The sequence below is a fragment of the Nannobrachium achirus genome, assembly GCF_963921795.1.
Source record: "Nannobrachium achirus genome assembly, chromosome: 10".
In the NCBI taxonomy this organism is placed as follows: Eukaryota; Metazoa; Chordata; class Actinopteri; order Myctophiformes; family Myctophidae; genus Nannobrachium; species Nannobrachium achirus.
Window position 1 is genome coordinate 33,182,253 of NC_137819.1, and position 19,951 is coordinate 33,202,203.

The 19,951-nt window shown below is 42.4% G+C and overlaps 1 protein-coding gene across 1 annotated transcript; it reads left to right on the plus strand.

Moving 5' to 3' along the window:
- Positions 1–14,319: 14,319 nt before the first annotated feature.
- Positions 14,320–19,609, plus strand: snrpd1 (small nuclear ribonucleoprotein D1 polypeptide). The gene is made up of 4 exons (XM_080735743.1): positions 14,320–14,440; positions 15,676–15,752; positions 17,422–17,613; positions 19,252–19,609. Exons 1-4 carry the CDS (start codon positions 14,427–14,429, stop codon positions 19,326–19,328), a joined length of 360 nt encoding a protein of 119 aa, XP_080591869.1. The 5' UTR covers positions 14,320–14,426; the 3' UTR covers positions 19,329–19,609.
- Positions 19,610–19,951: the final 342 nt, after the last annotated feature.

Sequence of the window (19,951 nt, forward strand, 5' to 3'; positions counted from 1 at the left end):
AATTTGACCTAACACAAATGACCCATGATTTGGGTCAAGAAATGACCCATGAGTTTTTAGAATATGCAGGGATCCATTCCCATTAAGAATGCACAGTATGGGAATATTCCCTTTTAACTAGAGGCTGTTCTGAAGTCATGTACAGATCTATATCTCAAAATATTACAATATTACATGAGACCACTCAAATATAATATAAAAATGTCAACCTTCTGGAGTCAGAGTTGCTTGAAGTCCAGTATGACTTGGTCTGTTTCCACAGATTCCACACATTCCATTTCCAACACCACTGAGGTCCTCATAATAGTGTTAACAACATGAATCCTCACTTAGGCCTATGGGGTCTCTACAAAACCTTTCCATTTGGGGGTCTGCGGCAAAATAAATATCAATTTAGGGGTCCTTGACATGGATGTCAGCAGTGCCACATGATGCAAACACCACAGCCTCATCATTTAGAGTAGACCCACAGTACAATGAAATACCACTGTCCACCACTGTGATTTATTGTCAACAAGGAAAACCGAATGCAAATATAGACCATCAAAACACATGCATAGTCACGGTAATTGTTTTATAAACTAGTACTGTATGTTGGGTGTAAGTAAGACACTATGCACCTGCACGCACGCACACACACACACACACGCGCACACACACACACACAAACACACAGTGTGAGATATGACCACACAAAGACAAGGAATACAGTGTGAATTGTTATTGTTCTCTATGTACACTGTACAGTAAGTCACATGCGAAGGGGCTACATTTTCCAACACACACCCAGTCTTTGAATCCATGTTAGTTGGTGTCCTTATCTCTTGATCTAGATGACTCACTCAGTCAGTAGACATACACGCACGCACGCGCTTCCCCTTCCCCCATTCTCCTTTCTCTCAGGACAAGTCTGCTCTACGAGGTGTTTTTAATCAAACACAGGTTATGCTATAACTATATGGTCATTCCAAACTAAGTAAAGAGTCTTAAAAATCTTGACACGTTTGACTAAATCAATGAATAGCTTCCTCTTCTGATTTGTCACATTCTATGTCTACTCTGTTCGTTTTCTTTTTTAAAGCCCCTTATACTCCCCTTTCTCTCTGGTTCTGTAGCTGGCTTTGTAATTAGAACACACAAGCACACAGATGAAACTTTCAACAAGCACCTTGAAAACATCTCAGTGTATCTCTAAAGCAGGGGTCTTCAACAGGGGGTCCGAGAACCCTAGGGGGTCCTCAGAGTTACTACAAATATTTATGGGATTAACTGAAAATATTGTTGTGAGCTCGGCTATTTGAGTTGGTGTAGACTAGAGGGAAAAAGAGCAGACCAAATAGGCTAATATTGAGTGTTTAAAAGGTCTGAAAATCCAACATATTAATATAAAATATAACGAGTGTCAAACAAGTCTGTAAAGCCATATGAAATCTGTGAAAAAGCTTAAAAGCTTAATCTGCAACACACTTTTATATCCATGCTTCATCTCTCTCTCAGCTAGGCCTGAAAAAAACGTTTAGGACCCCTGCTCTAAAGGGATCCAAACATAAAGTACCCACCATGAGGGTAGTACTGCTCCTGTCCTTTTGATTATAATTTCTTATTACAGTATTACAAGTGTACAAGTAAAACATTACCATTAGGTATAGAAAATGCACATTTATTCTACAGCAAATTGCATTCATGGATTAACAAAAGCATCAAATACCAGCACAAAAACACCATGATAGCTTATTTCCATTGTGGTCCTGAGTGTTAATGTGTGTGTAAACTGGCCGCCATGTGTTGGATTAAGGCACCAATACAGTACAGACAATACTTAATAGCAGCGTAGAAGAAAGGGTAAAGCAGGCAACATAATAATGAATGTGTGCTGATGCTGTTGTTGTCATTGTTCCCTCAAAACCTTTTAAACTTTTAAAACTGTAAACTTGATTGTGCCCATCCGGGTGGCACAGGTGTAAGGGACAGGGACGGCACATAATGTGTGGTAAATTGGGAAGAAAAAAGGAGAATAAATAAATGCATACATTAATTATTAAATTATTAAATAAATAAATAATTAAAGCTGATTGAAATCACCTGCCTGCTATGAGGTACAATATATCGGGTTAAGTGCTAAATTCATATACCGGTAGATTGTCACAGCTTTCACATAACGTTTGTTTGTATTTTGGATCTGAATATAGAAAGTGAAGACATCCAAAACTTCAGCGAGGTGAAGACAACCCTCTGGACCATCAGGTCAAAAAGATAAAGGCTAATTCATGCTCTGTAGTCTGTAGCACGCCAGCGACGCATGCCAAACATATCCATCTCAACTAAATTTAACTTACAACACAACATGGATACGACGTGTACAGTAGGTTAGATATTTACAGCACATGAAGCCATCTTGTGGAGAATGGGGCTTACTCCAGTCTAGTGTTTTCCTGAGCATCATTGCCTGCTTTACAGTAAGTAACAGTATGGAACAGTTTCTCTCTCCCTCTCTCCCACACACACACACACGCGCACGCGAGCACACACACACACACGCACACACGTGCACGTACAGAATAACTGAAAAGGAGCAGTAATCTAAAAGCAGAGAAGAGACGGCTGGAAGATGAGACTACATGACTGCAGTAGATCTTCTGTTGACGATCAGACCTTAGAGTCTTCGTTCATAGGAATGCTCACAGAGACATCACCCATAGACCTAAACAGAAGAGACACAGATGGGAGAAAGGAGAGAGGGTGGTTGTATTGAAATGTATTCAACCATTTATTAAAAAGAATAGCACTGAGGAAAGTTAACATGAATTCCAACATGAAACATTCTGTACCCGTCCTTGGTGCCAGCTGGATTTGCACGTCTGAAGAATCTGCGACCAAACGCCAGAATGGGTTTTCGCTTAAAAACCACAAAGACAATTATGCTGCTGATGATGATGATGATGATGATGGTGCCGATAAGCCATCCCCACGAGCCATCACCTGAGAGAAAGAATGTAAGATAAAGGAGGGAAGAGAGAAGTGAAAGATGAAGAACAGAGGTTCAGTCCTCCATCCTCCTTACAGCTCCATGATCTGCTTTTATATTAAATCAAATCAAATTAAACTCTATTTATATAGCACGTTTACAAACAGGCAAGCTGAACCAAAGTGCTGTACAAGGTTAAAACACGGGCAAATCAAATAATCAAAGCAAAGCGAAAACAACAGAACAACATGAAAGAAAACAATTCAAAACAACAAAAAAAGATCAATGATTATTACCACTCAATGATACGATACACAAGTGCACAAGTACTCATACACAGACACACACACACACACACACACACACACACACACACACACAGACAGACACACAGTCACACAGACAGACAGACAGACAGACACACACACACACACGCACGCACACACACACACACACACACACACACACACACGTCACATGTGAATCCTTTATAAACAAACATTACAAATCTCTTACTTCAAACTTCTCCTTTTTTCAGGGAAGCATAAGAAAGAAAGTCTGAAGTCAAATGTCAGCAAACAGAAATGTCTTTAGTTTTAAAAGAACTATAGTAGTGTAGTGTAGTAATAGTAGTGGTGGTAATATTAGCCTTATTAGTAGAAGTCCTATAAACTCTAGAATAAAGACATTGTACAATAATTCATCTTTTCACCAACCTGTTTCTTCAACGCTTTTCAGTACCTCTAGGCCTGGAAAATACAATAAATCATTTGTAAAAGACGGACAGAGCCTATTTATGCTGTTTTACAGAGACAGAGATGTGGTCACCATGTGGATACGTGGCTCACGCTTTGACTCATAATTCAGTGGTTCTCAAAGTGGGGTCCAGGCCAGGATTCCTTGAGACCGGGTTCCAAATGGGCACCTACAGGTCTGCAACTCTGAGTGTACAAATGGAACCAAATGGACCCCTTTTGGCCTAGGTCCCAGGGTTATGGGCGTCCTTGAAATTACAAATACATTTGAGAACCACTGTCATAATCCATGCATGATAACACTGTTACAACGCCATATAAAACAAGTAATGAAACTAGAACTGCACTCTGCCGAGGTGCCAACTTGCACCTTGTGCACAAATAGGCCATGCATGGCCTGCCTACAGCCTACAGCCAGCAGAGCGTGCCACGAGGTGCGCTCACCACCGGCACCTCACTGGCGATGCCATTGACATCACCACTGGCATCATCAGGAATGCTGTTTCCTCATTGGCTGTTATATTAATGATGACGTTGCCAGAAATGCTGGTCCCTGATTGGGCAACGGCCATAAACACACTACCTACCTGCATACGCAGCGCTTTACTGGCACAAGTAATGAGAACCAACAATCAATTTGATAGAACAAATTAATAATTCAAGGACATATGAACTGTTTTGACCCCTATAGGTCTTCTAACAACATTTCTCTCAGGACAGAAATAAGTACTACAGCCATTAGGTACTCACCAGAGAAACCGGGTTCAAGGAAGGTTGGACATCTGTGGTCTGCAATGACATGCACCAGGAATAAAGGTCAGTACTTCAGTAACCAGTATAACTGTACTACTACTACTTTGACTATTACCACCACTACTACAACAGGCAACAGCTACAGATACCGCTGCTATTGTTGCTAATAATTATACTACCATTATACTACTAGACCAGTGATTCTCAACAGTTTCTAGACTACAATACTCAGTTCATTTAACGGTTACAGAAGCCTAAAGGGTCCATTTGGTTCCTAACTATCATACATTTAGCTGGGGAAAAATTTAAACACAAAATATTTGTGAAGGTTTTCAACAGCAATACGTTTATGATGATGTGAGCCACATAGAAATAGATAGAATGTATTATACAACATGCATTCTCTACTAACAGTATCACAGTGTTACAGTGGAACGTAATTTCTGTCCATTTCCATTCATGTCACTCAACCTTATAGACTCACCAGCCTTATTAATGTCAATGATGTTTTCACCCACTGCCTCCATCACGAGCTTCACCTTCTCTGACTCTGGGATCTTCTTGCAAATCAGATGGAGAGTCTCGTTCTGGATACACGGTAGGCAGCCAGATGAGGTTGGAGAACTGGTGCTGGAACACATCTATAAGAGAATAAATTGATTTATGAGTTACAAAATCACCCACCTGGGTTGCATTTTAGAGGCAAACCTTTCCAGTGAAAAAATGACTACTACTACGGTAATCAAAAAAGTCAACCAACGAATTTGTTTCTTGCAGGGGGTCGTGCCGCTGCAGCAAAATAGACAGAAGACTCTAGGTCTAGAGTAGACAAAGCCTATATTTACCTCCCCTTCTCCACTAGAAATATTTTTTTTTTCTTCTTTTTTAATTTTGATGATATCCTCTGCATAGTACTGTGTTCTATCCATCTGTCATTCAATGTTATGTGAGATACATAAAGGTTTCCTATATATGTAAATAAGCCGAAAAGGCTTTCTTGGATGTCCTTTTAGTTGACCTTGTACCAGTGAACTGTAATGAAACCCTACCTTTTCCTATGCAAACTTCTAATAAAGTATTCAATCAATCAATCAATTAATCAAACCTTGATGCTAGAAGGTGTTCCTCTCCATAAGGAGTCCGTATCCTTCAAGTCATTAAAGACATGGGTCACATTCTCAAAGTGAGGGTCAGTAGTACTGAAGCATGTATAGTTCATCTGTGGGAGAGAGGTGAAGATTATTCATTTATACGTCTTGATGCTTTTATATTACCACATAAGTTATATCTAGGCTGACAACAATCACAGTATGAGATTACTCTATAATTGTGATTCGTCGCTGTGCTGCCGAAACCAGTTAACTCAATTTACTATTTTTTATATAAATCAGTGCTATGAACACCTTTTATGTCTAAAATGTCGAACCAATGAAAAGTAGTAAAAAGCGCTTTGGCCAAAACCTCCTAACTCCATTGGATCCTCGCACTTTCTGCAAAACCAGCTAACTCCACCGGACCGGACCCTCTTTAGCTCTTTTTAGAGTAGTTCACCCACAATATGATTTTTTTTTTCTATTGATTGCTCATATTTTTTTGTATCTGTCGCATTCTTAAGACAACAATTTGATTTCAATAAATCTGCCCCCATTGATTCCGGATTGGGAGTAATGCATTTGGGTCCCCATACGGAATCAATCGGGGTAATACTTTTTTTGTTTTAGGAATGCAACAAATACCTTTTATTTTTTATTGAACTCAAGTCTCCATGAGGTGAGTAATCAATAGGGGAAAAAAAGTCATTTCCGACGGGTGGCGAACTAATAAATCAGTGCTATTGAACATCCTTTACGTCTGTGTGTTGGTTGCCATTTGAGCTGGATGTTTTTACATTTTCTGAAAAAAATGATCATTTTTTAGTTTGGAGCAGAGTGTCTGTATTGTCCAAGTAGGCGACCACGCTTTCTTTCAAAAGCTTAGGCAGGGCTTAATTGACAATAAGGTCTCAGAGGCACTTGCCCGTCGGGCAAGTACAGGTCATGTTCTACTTGCCCAAAGCTCATGCCCACTTGCCCGAAAAGTAAATCGTCCATTATAAAATGATAGGTACGATTTTAATTACTGCTCAATTTAATACTTATCTCTTTACTTTCTCAATACCTCCAAATACCAAATTCCTACATCTATACTATAATTTTGCGAATGTCTGTCTGAGTGAGTGAGTGTCTGTCTGTATGAAACAGCGTTTCTCCTCGGTGGCTGGAGCAATTGATCTGAAATCGCATCACCATCAGCATATGAACACACCTGACATAACTGTGAAGCCCGTTTGTCACTTTCACAAATCGTATGCTGTATAATAGCATTTTTATGGTGTATCTATATCTATTTAGCCTACAGCACCTTTTGTGACCACACATGTTAAGGGAGGGGCGCTGTTGTTCAGGCCATGCACAATCACACACAAACCCACACACACACACACACACACACACACACACACACACACACACACACGGGGGGGGGGGGGGGGGGGGGGGGGGGGGGGAGTGTGTGTGTGTGCAGGCGGGCAGGCGGGCGGGCGGGGGGGGGGGGTTCTGGCCCTGTTACAGATGTTGTCCAAAATCATGCCAGATCGGTACACAGTATCTCTGTAGCCGTTAAATGGAACGGGTATTTCTTACATTGATGCTCCTACATATTAGCATGCAAGCACCAGTTAAAGTTAGCCTACTTTCCATCCCTCATATACTGTGTGCACAGTGCACATCCCATCATCCACACACTGCACATCATTTCGGAGCTCATATCTTTGAACGGGTAAGGGCTAGTAGCTATGATTGAATATGTCTGTGGTTTCACACTTGTTATTTTATATTTTTAAATGTAGCAACAGTAAAAACAGCACATTATATATAGGTAAAAACAGTGCTCTTTACGTTCCACAGACGAGAAGACAGAGCGCGCTGGCCACGTTCAGGTTTCAAGACAGATATCTTGTGTTGTGCTTATAGACGGTTGTGTCTCCTCTCAAAAGAGCTCTTGCTCGGTCGGGCAACCTGAAAGCAAACCTCACCTGCCCGAAAGTTTTATTTACCTGCCGGGGGCAGGTGGGCTAGCCTTAGTGTCAATGCCTGGCTTAGGCCAATTTTGGTGGTCTTGTGTAGTGGTTAGATAATTACAACAAGCAGAAAACAATGATAGAGTAAAAATGTAAAATGTTCAATTTGTACACTCTCAGGGTTAAATCAGCCGCATTCACCCATCATCCCTGCTTTGAAGTTCTTTCATCTGCATACTGTATGTCACATAATAGGCACAATATTGCACAACTTCCTGCTACCCACGCACGCACGGCGGCTGGGGTACGAGAACCTCTGCTGCAGTGATGTCATTGTCTTGTGACTGATTAGTCACCACCATTGATGATAATAAAGGTTTTGGGTAGGTTAGGCTTTTATACATATGGGGGAGTTCAGAGTTTAAAACTGTGACCGACGTGTGCCCTATGCTACAGAGGTTTAGGGATTAAATAAATGCAGCTTTGTAAAGGTGTGTTTTAAGAAGACATTTAAATGCGTAGTATCTAGTTCATTAGCCTACTGCCCAAAATGGTATTATTATAGGCCTACCCCATTATGCCCAATATGTATTATCATACATCAATCTTACATATAAATAGCCTGCATACACAGACAGATCTGGTCCAGTCAGACAGGCATGCATGCACGCACGCACAGGTGACGCGCGCGCGCGCACACACACCCACACACACACACACACACACACACACACACGCACGCGCACGCACACACACACACACACACACACACACACACACACACACACACACACACACACACACACACACACACACACACATATATCATATCCATAACAGGTCTTGCTGCAGCTGCTGCTACATTATTTCGTTTACCCACCGTGTCGAATTACAAGAGAAACACATTGCACAAATAGCCATAGGCCGGGTTTGGATGAATTGAGGCAGATCGAGGCAGTGAGTGAACCCACCCCCCGACACATAAGATTATGGGAAATATTATCACTATTTGTTTGGGGGCGTAAAGGGAACATGTTCATCATTAATAAAGGAATGGTTGCATAAAGCCTTATCTAAATAAACACGTGTCACATCGACATCACATAGGCCTAGCCTAGATGAACCAGATTAATCTGCTAAAATAATTCAATTTACAATATGCATAGCCTATAGCCTAACTGATGTGAATACTATATAGGGTGCGGTCAGGGGGTCATCCAGCTGATGACCCAAATCACCCCCTGACCGCGTGATAATCGTGGAGCATAATAAACAAAAAATGCACACTCATGAATGAAAGTGATGCTTATATATACTCACCATCACTTCTGCTCCTCGATCCGTGACCTCAGTCGACTGTAACGACTCTAGCTGAACTCGACGCTGACGACGCTGGAAGAGGGCGGGCTCTCTCTCTCTCTCTCTCTCTCTCTCTCTCTCTCTCCCTCGATCCCTCTCTCTCTCTCTCTCTCTCTCTCTCTCTCTCTCTCTCTCTCTCTCTCTCTCTCTCTACTCTAGATATGGGGGTTTTCATCATGTTTTCAAACTCTCTTTGTGTCTCTAATGTATTGTGGTTTGGAAGTGCATGGGGTTTTCATCATTCATGTTTTCAAACTCTCTTTGCGTCTATGATGATGTCTTGTGGTTAGGAAGTGCAGTTCAGTTTCCACTCCTTAGTTAACCACATGAACCCATGGCAACATCCACCAAAAATATGTTAAAGTGGTTCAATCCATGTACTTTATTGTCAGGGGTCCACCAGAGGTCTGCACATTTGTCTCTCCTACTATTTTCCCTCCGCTCTACAAAAAAATCAATTCACCGCAAGTAGCCATTCTACAAGCTCACAGTGGGTCATAACGTGACAGCTAAGTTATGTTCATCTACTGACCGAATGCTGTTCTATGACATGAATGAACAGAATAGAGATGCTAGGGTTCATGTGTTGGCTGCAGACCCCCATCTGAAAATGTTTTGTGACAGAAACGGTTCAGAGAATGAGGCTCGTGGCTGAAAAATATGTCACAGTGTCAACTTTATGAGTTCATTTCACTGAAGGCCTGTCCAAACTTTGACAGAAACCGCCCTTTTCGGTCAAAAGGTCCAGTTCGACTACCAAATGACGTCACTCACGACTTCTGAAAAACATTAGACAGAATGAGAGTTCGGAAATTTGCACTTCGGAAAGTACAACTCACCGAACATTTTGGAGATACTATGGACAGGCCTTAAGCGACCCACGAAGTGACGTACAAACAGACACCAGATGACCAATCACGTCTGGACACAGTGGACAGACGTGAGACAAACGGAAAAAGCCATGGTAGGAACGCACTTATAGGCGTAAAGGCCTGTCCATAGTATCACCGAAATGTTCTGTGAGTTGGACTTTCCGACGTGCAAGTTTTCCGAACTCTAATTCGGTCTAATGCTTTATACGTCGCAAGTGACGTCATTTTGTAGTCGAACCGGAACCTTTTGACTGAAAAGTTCAGTTTGAGTCAAAGTATGGACAGGCCTTTAGCCTTCAAACTGCTCTTGGTAGGAGAAAGCAATCTGGCCTGTCTATGATGACCACGAGTTGAAGCGCGCGCGCACACACACACACACACACACACACACACACACACACACACACACACACACACACACACACACACACACACACACACACACACTCACACATGTAAGTGCAGTAGCCTACAACAACATATTGTTGAAGTTATTATTTAATACTTGAATACTGGGAGACTCTGAGTTACTGGAAAGTACAAATTACATTTCCACCCTCCTCAAACCCCCTCCCCCACCCCACCTTCATCTCTCTCAGCGGACACTTTTGTCACCTACTTTGAAAAGAAGGTGACATCAGTAGTTCTTTCCCCCGTCTCCCCATAAAACAGGCGTCTAACACACCCAATTGTATCCCCAACATAACATGTCTGTCCTCCTTCTCTCCTCTCTCTCCTGATGAGGTCCTAAAACTATAGTGACCTCCTCCAGACCTACCACTTGTCCCCTTGACCCAATCCCTTCCCCAATCTACTCCCCTTCATAACCTCTATAATTAACACATCTGTAACTTCAGGCTGTGTCCCATCTGCCTCTAAAGGCAGCACCAGAGTATCACCACTTCTCAAAAAAACAACTCTTGACTCCTCAGATGTCAAGAACGGTATCACTCACCCGGACTAGACGGATCTTCTCTTCTTCCCAGCTAACTCTTGTCCCATGCAAGATCTCACTATTTCCATAAACAACGCATTGGTGACTTCGGTTCCAACTGCTAAAAACCATGGTGTGGTCCTGGACAGCCAGCTATCATTCAAGGCACACATTGCATCAGTCACCCCGGTCCTGTAGGTTCACACTCTATAACATCCGTAAAATCAGACCTTTCCTCACCCAGGAGTCAGCCCAGCTCCTCATCCAGACATCAGTCATATCAAAACTGGACTACAGTAACTCTATCCTCACTGGCCTCCCGGTATGTGCACTTAATCCTCTCCAACTGATCCAAAATGCCGCGGCACGACTGGTCTTCAACCAGCCTATATTCTCACATGTCTCCTCTTCTCCGCTCCCTCCACTGGCTCCCGGTTGTGGCCCGCACAGAATACAAAACACTAATGCTGGCCTTCAAAGCAACCAATGGTATGGCACATCCGTACCTCCAAAGCCTGAGGGGCTGTAGGGGTTCCTACAACCCACCCGTTCACTCAGATCAGCTAACACAGGGATGCTGACAGAACCCTCGCTAAAAACCCCAGGACAAAAATTCACTTGCTCTAGACAATTCGCCCTCCAGGCCCCCAAACTGTGGAATAAACTCCCTGTCGCACTTAGAACGACTGACTCACTCCCTAGCTTCTGCCGTGGCCTGAAGACTCACCTCTCAGCTCCACCTAAGCCCATAGCACTTACCATAGCACTCGCCTACCCTCAATGACCATACATGAAATCTAGATAGCATTCTTAGGTTTATATAACGTTCTAACGTAATTTACTGATTAGGTGCTTGGTCTACCTATGTTATGATTATTATTATTATTCTTTTTTCTAGATTGATATTTCTATGCAATTGATGTATTGATGTTGAGGCATGAGGCATGAGGCTTACCTTGATTATTGTAAATTTCTCTGCTAAATGCCTAAACTGTGTGTGTGTGTGTGTGTGTGTGTGTGTGTGTGTGTGTGTGTGTGTGTGTGTGTGTGTGTGTGTGTGTGTGTGTGTGTGTGTGTGTGTGCATGCGCGTGTGCGTGTGCGTGTGCGTGTGCGTGTGCGTGTGAATGAGTGACTCAATTTTTCCATCTGGTTCCCCGGCACTCAGGTTCCTCATTGTTTGCACCACACCACAGAAGAGATCACTTAAACACTGTCGCAAATCTTGAATGGCTGTTATGCATACAAAGGGATGTACTGTACATAGCACGCCATGATAGAATAGTGGAACTTATAGCAAAGGACATATCAAAATATCATGCATCTACAGTGAGAATGTACAAACATTCCTGTGTTATTTCATCCATGTTCAATCTCTGTGATAACCCAGACATATTTACATCTTTGACTGCTAATACACCAGATGTTGTGGTTGATGAAGAGTCCAGGGAAGTGTTTGTATTACAGATGACATGCACCTTTGACCTTAGCCTGCCCTAGAGGAAGCCTTTATGACCAAGGTCATTAAATACCATCCCAGAACGGGGTTATAGGTGCAGAGTCTGCAGACCATTTTCTTTTTTACTCAAGACCTGATCCAAGATGGTGCCGTACCAGGGCGACATGGCATGCTGAGAGCGGCTCTCGCCTTATTGTCTTTGTGTAATAAGGCTGAGAGTGCTCTTGGCACAAGCATTTCATTGTATCTGTACTTGTATGGATATGGGTGACAATAAACCTGAACCTGAACCTTTATATTTGGCAGCCTATGTTTTGTCAATATTTTTGTCAAGCCACACAGCAGTAGGAAATGGATACAGGCAGATCTGAAAGCTGATAAGAGTTTGTTAATGCTGGAACATGTTCAGACATGTTCAACAGTAACACACCCAGCTCTCTGAAACACCACAGACATAATCATTTGTTTATGTAACCAAAATCATACTGTACAACTCAATCAGTGATTACAATTTACAATTTAGGCATAGCAGACGCTCTTAATCTAGAGCAATTTACAATAGTTTCTTCTTTGCTGCAAAGGACTTAACATCATAACATAGCGGAGCCAAATTCCAGAGCTGCAAAACAGCAGTTGGCACTAGTATTCACTTCGATATATCGATCTATCGATCGCTAATCTGAGCATCATTTTGGTATCGATACTTATGCATGGCTCATGGCTTTCAGGCTTTGACAGTACCGCGTGCTAACGCAAGCTGATCTACATTCTACAAGTCCACAACGCGTCCCTGATGCAACGCATTGTGGGCTTGAAGATTAGCCGTGGTTTGCCACGTGACACCGCCATACAAACAATAAACCAGATGCATCGCTGGGGCCTGTCCCCTATGCCCGGGCCGTCCCCCTTGGGAACTGCCCCTAAGTCTGACATCTCATTAGTCCTACATTGGTTAGGGATGGGTTAGGGTTAGGTTTTAGGGTTAGGTTTAGGTTTAGGCATAGTTTTACTGAGGTTAGGGTTAGGATTAGGTTTAGGCATAGTAGCATTCACCAGGTTAACATACAGTGTACCCTTTAGCCGTTCACATACTGTACATACAGACAGAACCGATAACCCTACTTGCACGCTCTGCTGGCGCAAGTAACAAGGCATTGTTTTTCCAGGCAACAGCCCGAACATGTCGATAACGATGACATCATCACTGGAAGTGGAAGAGACTTTGCAGTCCATGTGGCCTTTTTACTAGATACATTTTCTCTTCTGAGGGTCCCTGGCGCCACAAAGCCTTCTCAGACGGGGGTCCTTGGCCAAATACATATCAATTTGGGTATCCTTGGCACAAAAAGGTTTGAGAACCTAACATAAAATAAACTGAGATAGGTCTAACAAACACTTGCTAATATTCCAGTAACTGAGTGTAACGGAGGTGATCCGAACGTCCCCACCTGGCTTCGAACCCAGGTCTCCCGCGTGAAAGTCCAATATCTTAACCATCACTCCAAGGGACATCCCTATGGAACGAGAGCAGATACTAGACAACTAGAGTTTTGAGGCTTCAGGCTGGGGCTGCGACTCTTTCCGCCACACTCACCCGCCTTTGACCTCCTCCTACGGGGAAGCCCGGATCCAGGTCACAGCACCATTGTAACGGAGGTGATCCGAACCTCCCCACCCAGCTTCGAACCCGGGTCTCCCACGTGAAAGTCCAATATCTTAACCATTAAACCAAAGGGATATCCCTATGGAATGAGAGCAGATACTAGACTTTTGAGGCTTCAGGCTGAGGCTGCGACTCTCTCCGCCACATGAGGAATGTATTTTCATTTTTAAAACGCTTGAGCACTTTTGTGTGTAAAAAATGTAAATGTTTTTTATGTGTGCGAGTCCTTCACCTCCAGTTCTTTTCTTCATTTTTAAAACATAGAAACTTGATAATGTTTTTTAATGTATTACCCACAGAGTCTCACCCACAATTACATTTTCATTCCCCTCAGCTTCAAGTCACTTTTATTTGTCGACAAACACCGGGGCTGACCCGATTAACAGTATCACGTCTAAGTTACTCCGGACCAGAAGATGGCGGTATATGACCACAACAATGACAACAACCACCTTAAAACTACAGAAAGAAAGTGGTCGCATTTCCATGACGTCACGTCCGCGCGACTCTAACGTATTGCAAACAACAGCGGCCTGTGGAAGCACTGAAAAGCGCCGTAATTTTTATCAGTGTTTGGTGGAGGATTAATAAATAAACATCCATCACCAACATGAAACTAGTCAGGTAAGATGAATGAAATAAACCTCAGTGTGCTGGATGTGTGTTTACTTGGGCCCCAAACGAGCTGCAGTCCGCGGATGCATTTAGATAAAGAAAGGATGTCTGGGCGAATTTGCGGGAAGCAGTGTTTGTAAATGAATGGATTCCACAATGAATGAATGGACGAATGAGTTCCTTGCGGGATAAATTGACTGCAATTCACTCAAACTGTACATTACACAGTTATATATCGTAATTGCATAGTAATAGTAACAATTGTGTCGTTCTACGAGTCTATTTATTATTGTAACGTTGACTTGACCTGCAGTCGTTGGCCATGTTTAGCTTTCTGTTCTGTCTGTTCAGAAAGTAGGTTGTTTAATTTGTACTGTTGTTTGTGTACTGTATAATCCTGAAAACGTACAGTTTAAACACAAGACTATATAGTTGTTGTTCATGAAAGTATCGTGCCTTTTCTGTTGTGACTTTAATTCTCCCCATTGTTTTGGAAGTGGTATGCTAACGTTAGCTGACTGCTAACATGACCATAATATTTCAAAACATGAAATAAGTGCTCCCCGTCTTGTAGATATGCTTTCATGCGCATATGTCAGTGATTCTCAGTGTTTTAATGTCAAAGACCACCAGTTTGAACTAGTACATAAGGCCATATACCCCAATTTGATGAGATGCATAATTGGTGGGACCCCAATCAAGCTACACTGCAAATTGTGCAAAACCCTCTATCTTGACTCAGAGTTAACGTTACAGACCCACAAGGGTCCATTTGGTTTCCTAGATTATCTATTATTTATCTGGAACCCCCTCAAGACCTCAGGTTAATAACCAATGCCTTGGGTGTTTTATTCAGGATGAATAATTTCAGTGCCCAGTAGATCAGCACCCCAACCTTTCGCACCATTCAACATTTTGTGAAACTGCTGTAGGTCTGTTTCCCTTGCAATGGGTTCAATAATTACATATCTCAATCTCTTCTCGTGCCAGACTGTTATCGGATCATATGACCGATTCTAAGTTCAGGATTGAGGATTCAATTATGTAAGTTGGAGAATACCCACACTACGACTAGAGTATTGAAGAGCTCAAGCTAACATGGTGCAGTTTAATAGATAATTTCAAGGAAGGGCTTGTTACTATCCAGCAAGCATGGTGTATGCATCAGGATCATGCATACCCAATGTAATAGATTATATCTAGAAAATCAACTTAACTTTTAACGTCTTTTGTTGCTCTCACAGATTTTTGATGAAACTCAGCCATGAGACAGTCACTATTGAACTGAAAAATGGCACCCAGGTTCATGGAACCATCACAGGTATGTTTGTCTCCCACAGCCTCTCTGTTCTCCAATGCTTTTGCACTGTGCTCTGTTTTGGGTGACATGTTTCATAAAGTCAGGACTCTGTGTACTAGAGATGGACCGATTGCAAAATTCTTGGCCGATTCCGATTTCCGGTTTTATTAAATTCTGATCTGCCGATACCGATTTTTCCGATACCGATTTTCTATCTAAGAAAGAACAATAATTATACAATACACCATATATTTTTTGGCTTGAGTACCCTTTCCATGATTTTTTTATCCAAGTACTCCCTTTCCCAGACAACATTTTGCTTATATAACTGCAATTAAAACCACAACTATGGTAGGCTATATGCATAACACCCCTGTTCAACAATATAACATCACAAATAAGAAATGGAGTGAGTTTCAAACAGTGCATCCTGAGCAGATTTATTTTCAACACTGACAATAAGATTCAGTCAGTTTTCATGTCAATAACTAGTAATCAACAACCAATCATCAACTGATCAACAAAATTCAAAAACACATCTCAGTTGGCTGGTATTCTACCATGTAATTTCTTCAGTATCCCATGCAGTACCTCTGGGTATCACCAGGGGTACTCGTAGTACCCCAGTTAAACACTGGAATACCGTATTAGCCCGAATATAGTACGACTCTGACTCTTTACATCATTTTTGGAAAAAAATATATAAATATTATATATTATATATTAGGTTATTTATAAAGAAAAACGTTTTTATTGGAAAATCATCATAGAAAGCTCATGCAGAGATAACATTCTGCTGTATTGTATTGCATTAACCAATTCATACTGAAAATCAGCTCCTCATAATGTGTATCAGAACAGTCCACACAGCATACTGCTGGGGAATAAAAAACACTACATTTCCCATCAAGCTCAGCGGCTCGTTTCGTCATTCAGATGCGACTCTTAACTGTAAACAGGAACCAAAGGCTACCAGGCAGCCACCATTAGCTTAATTGGGCTTCATTTACTGTTTGGATTAAACTTCCACGCTAAAGATCTCATGTGCGGCCGTCATCCAAGCGATGTTCGCGAGGACAACGCACACGCACGCGCCTCGGTAAGTTCAATGCCAAAAGTCATCCGACTTGCCAAACGGAACGTGAAATGAGCCGGGTCCAGATTTCGCTGCGCAGTTTGTAGACAGTGTACGGTAACCACCGTCACAGCGGCCCAAGCGAGCTGTTACGGTGGTTACCGTACACTGTCTACAAACTGCGCAGCGAAATTTGGACGAGGCATGGTCAGCGCGTGTTGAGCCAGATGTTGCGTACTGTTTTTGATCGGCGGAAAACCGGAAATTACGTTAGGACCGGCCGGTCACCGATTGAGGCCGATTTTATATAATACCGGCCGATTTTCGATACCGGCCGATACCGATGTCCATCTCTACTGTGTACACAACCTGAGGCTGTTCTACAAATGCCTTCTAAATCTGTAGTTCTCTCACTCTTTTTACAAATTGTTTAAAAACAGCAGATGTACCAGAGCACAGCACGGCACAAAGTGACATGCCGTGAGCTTGTATATCTGCTGATGTGAGAAATAAATAGTGACCTGTCCACACACAGGCCATAATCGTTTCTAACTGGCTCTTATAATGTACATTTACACTTGAATCACACACACAACATGTCGCTCTCTTTCTCAGGTGTGGATGTGAGTATGAACACTCACCTGAAAGCTGTGAAGATGACACTGAAGAACCGTGAGCCCACCCAGCTGGAGTCTCTCAGCATCCGCGGCAACAACATCCGCTACTTCATCCTGCCCGACAGCCTGCCTCTGGACACCCTGCTGGTGGACATCGAACCCAAGGTCAAGTCCAAGAAGAGAGAAGCAGGTGAGGAGCGTAGAAGGGATTGGTGGGGGGTAGATATAGATAGATAGATACCTTTATTATCCCAAGGGGGAAATTTAGTTGTCCAGTTGTAGCACAGCAGTATACAGTTATTTACAAAGTTACAGAGAAGTAGGAAAAAATAGATAAGAGTAAAAACAAGAGCAGTACAGTACCAAAGGTAGGGGGGTCTTCAACAACACTGGTTCCCAGACATTTGTCTCAAGACCCAAAAGAGAAATTTGATGTTTCCCCAGGACCCAAGCTAGTGAAAATGAGACTCCTAAAAATGGGACCGCGTCCGCAACCCAAGCATGGATCCTGACCCAGTGTTTGGGAAACCGTGCTCAAACAGGGACATGAGTTGCATGTCAAGTCAAGTATCAATTCGGTCCCTTCTAACAACTAAGTGTCCGTAATTTCAAGGTGTGATGGGGAGACTTTTCTGAAGACGCTTATGGAATCACAAGATCACTTCCCTCATTATAGCTGTTGATGTCTCCTGGAGAGTCAGGATTTATTATGGTCATGCCTGTCCAAACATGTTTGGTTACTTTATCTCCATCTTGTGTTTTAGTTTTTTCTTCCCCCTAGAGACAGATTGATCGTACCAGTATTGAGCACTCAAATGGGTACATGGGTTGTCACTCAATATCAGGTTGTAGGTTGTACTTTAATATGGTCACAGATAAACAAGGTTGTGTTAGCTAGTATATTGTATATTCTGGATAGGCTCTTTTAACCTGTGCAATGCAAAATGAATTCACAGTCCTTTGAATATTTCAAATCCTTCTAAGGTTTTTATTTTATTATTTTTTTACTGTTTCTATGTCAGTGGTGCTCAAACCTTTTCATGTGAAGGATGCCCAAAATGATATGTATTTGGCCTCAGACCCCCATCTCAAAATATTTAGTTCCAGGGACCCCCCAGAAGCAAAATTTGAGTTACAAATGTTAAAAATATATATATATTCAAAGATTTGCACACATTTTCACAACTTTTCAAAAATAGCAGATCTACAAGCTGAGCTTGTATATCTGCTATTTTTCAATAGATAGTGTAAAATAATTAAGGCCCCTCCACCTTGGGGCATAGTAACTCAGTCCCACTTCCCCCCCCCCCTTTGTGACGCCCCTGAATACCTGTGAACCACTTGAGTTCTGTTTTGCACTTACACTCCGGTGACATGTTGCAGCACATTGCGATACAACATGTCGTTAACTTGTCAGCCATTGTCTGCTGTTTTCACCTATAAGAACATGCCCAATATAGGGATACCAGGTTGAAAGTGACTTTAACCTGTACAGTTTCCATGTACACAATACTCCAGCTGCAACTTTTCACCCAATAGCCCACTCATACACGGCTGTATTGTTATGTAGTTGATTATGTATCCACCTGTTTCCGCGGGAGTTTACTGGAGATTATTTGGACCTGTTTGCACCACACTTCCGGTTTAACAGCAGACATACAAGCTCACGTCGCGTCGCAGATGCAGCCTGTTGTGAGCTTGTAAATCACACTCGGCTGCGGCGCCGGAAGCTCGGTACAGCGTCTGCGCAATGCACTATGGGGCGTTGGAAACTCGTGGATAATGTTAAAAGTATTTAACCATTGCTATAAATTATTTTTCTCTCTAGTGGCTGGTCGTGGACGGGGCAGAGGACGGGGGCGTGGCCGAGGAAGAGGCAGGGGCCGAGGTGGGCCTAGGAGATGATCGCCAAAAAAAAGCACCATGCCAACGGAGCTGTCAGTCTCGTCTCACTGTTTTGTACAGGTTTTTGTTTTTGTTTTACCTTCCCCAAGGAAACGTGGAAACTCATTTTTTTGTTTTGTTTTTGTACATTAAAATGTTCCAAAATGGACAGAAACACTGTCTGCTGTGCGTTTTATTGAACCCTGTCAGTGACTGTTCAGTGCAGACTGGTTTGATTTTTGTGGTATGATTTGAGTTTTCAGAACTATGGTTGAATAAAGATCTGTTGTTTTTTTTCCTCATTTAAATGTGTATCCTTGAGTAGTCATGAGCAAATAGTGTATGTGGCATTGAACCAACTTTGTTCAACTGGGCAACACATGCCACATTGGCAAGTGTTTCTGCACTGGGCCTCTTATCATGCATCAGTGTTACTTTTTTGCTAAAATTCTGATTCAAAACTGTCTTGAGAGATTACATTTTAGCAAAAGTAACATGGTGCAAGGAGGGAGTACTTATTTGATCATTGACACTAAGGCTTGCCCACCTGCCCCCGGCAGGTAAATAAAACGTCAGGGCAGGTGAAGTTGGCTTTCAGGTTGCCCGACAGGGCAAGTGCTCATTTGAGAGGGGGCACAAATGAC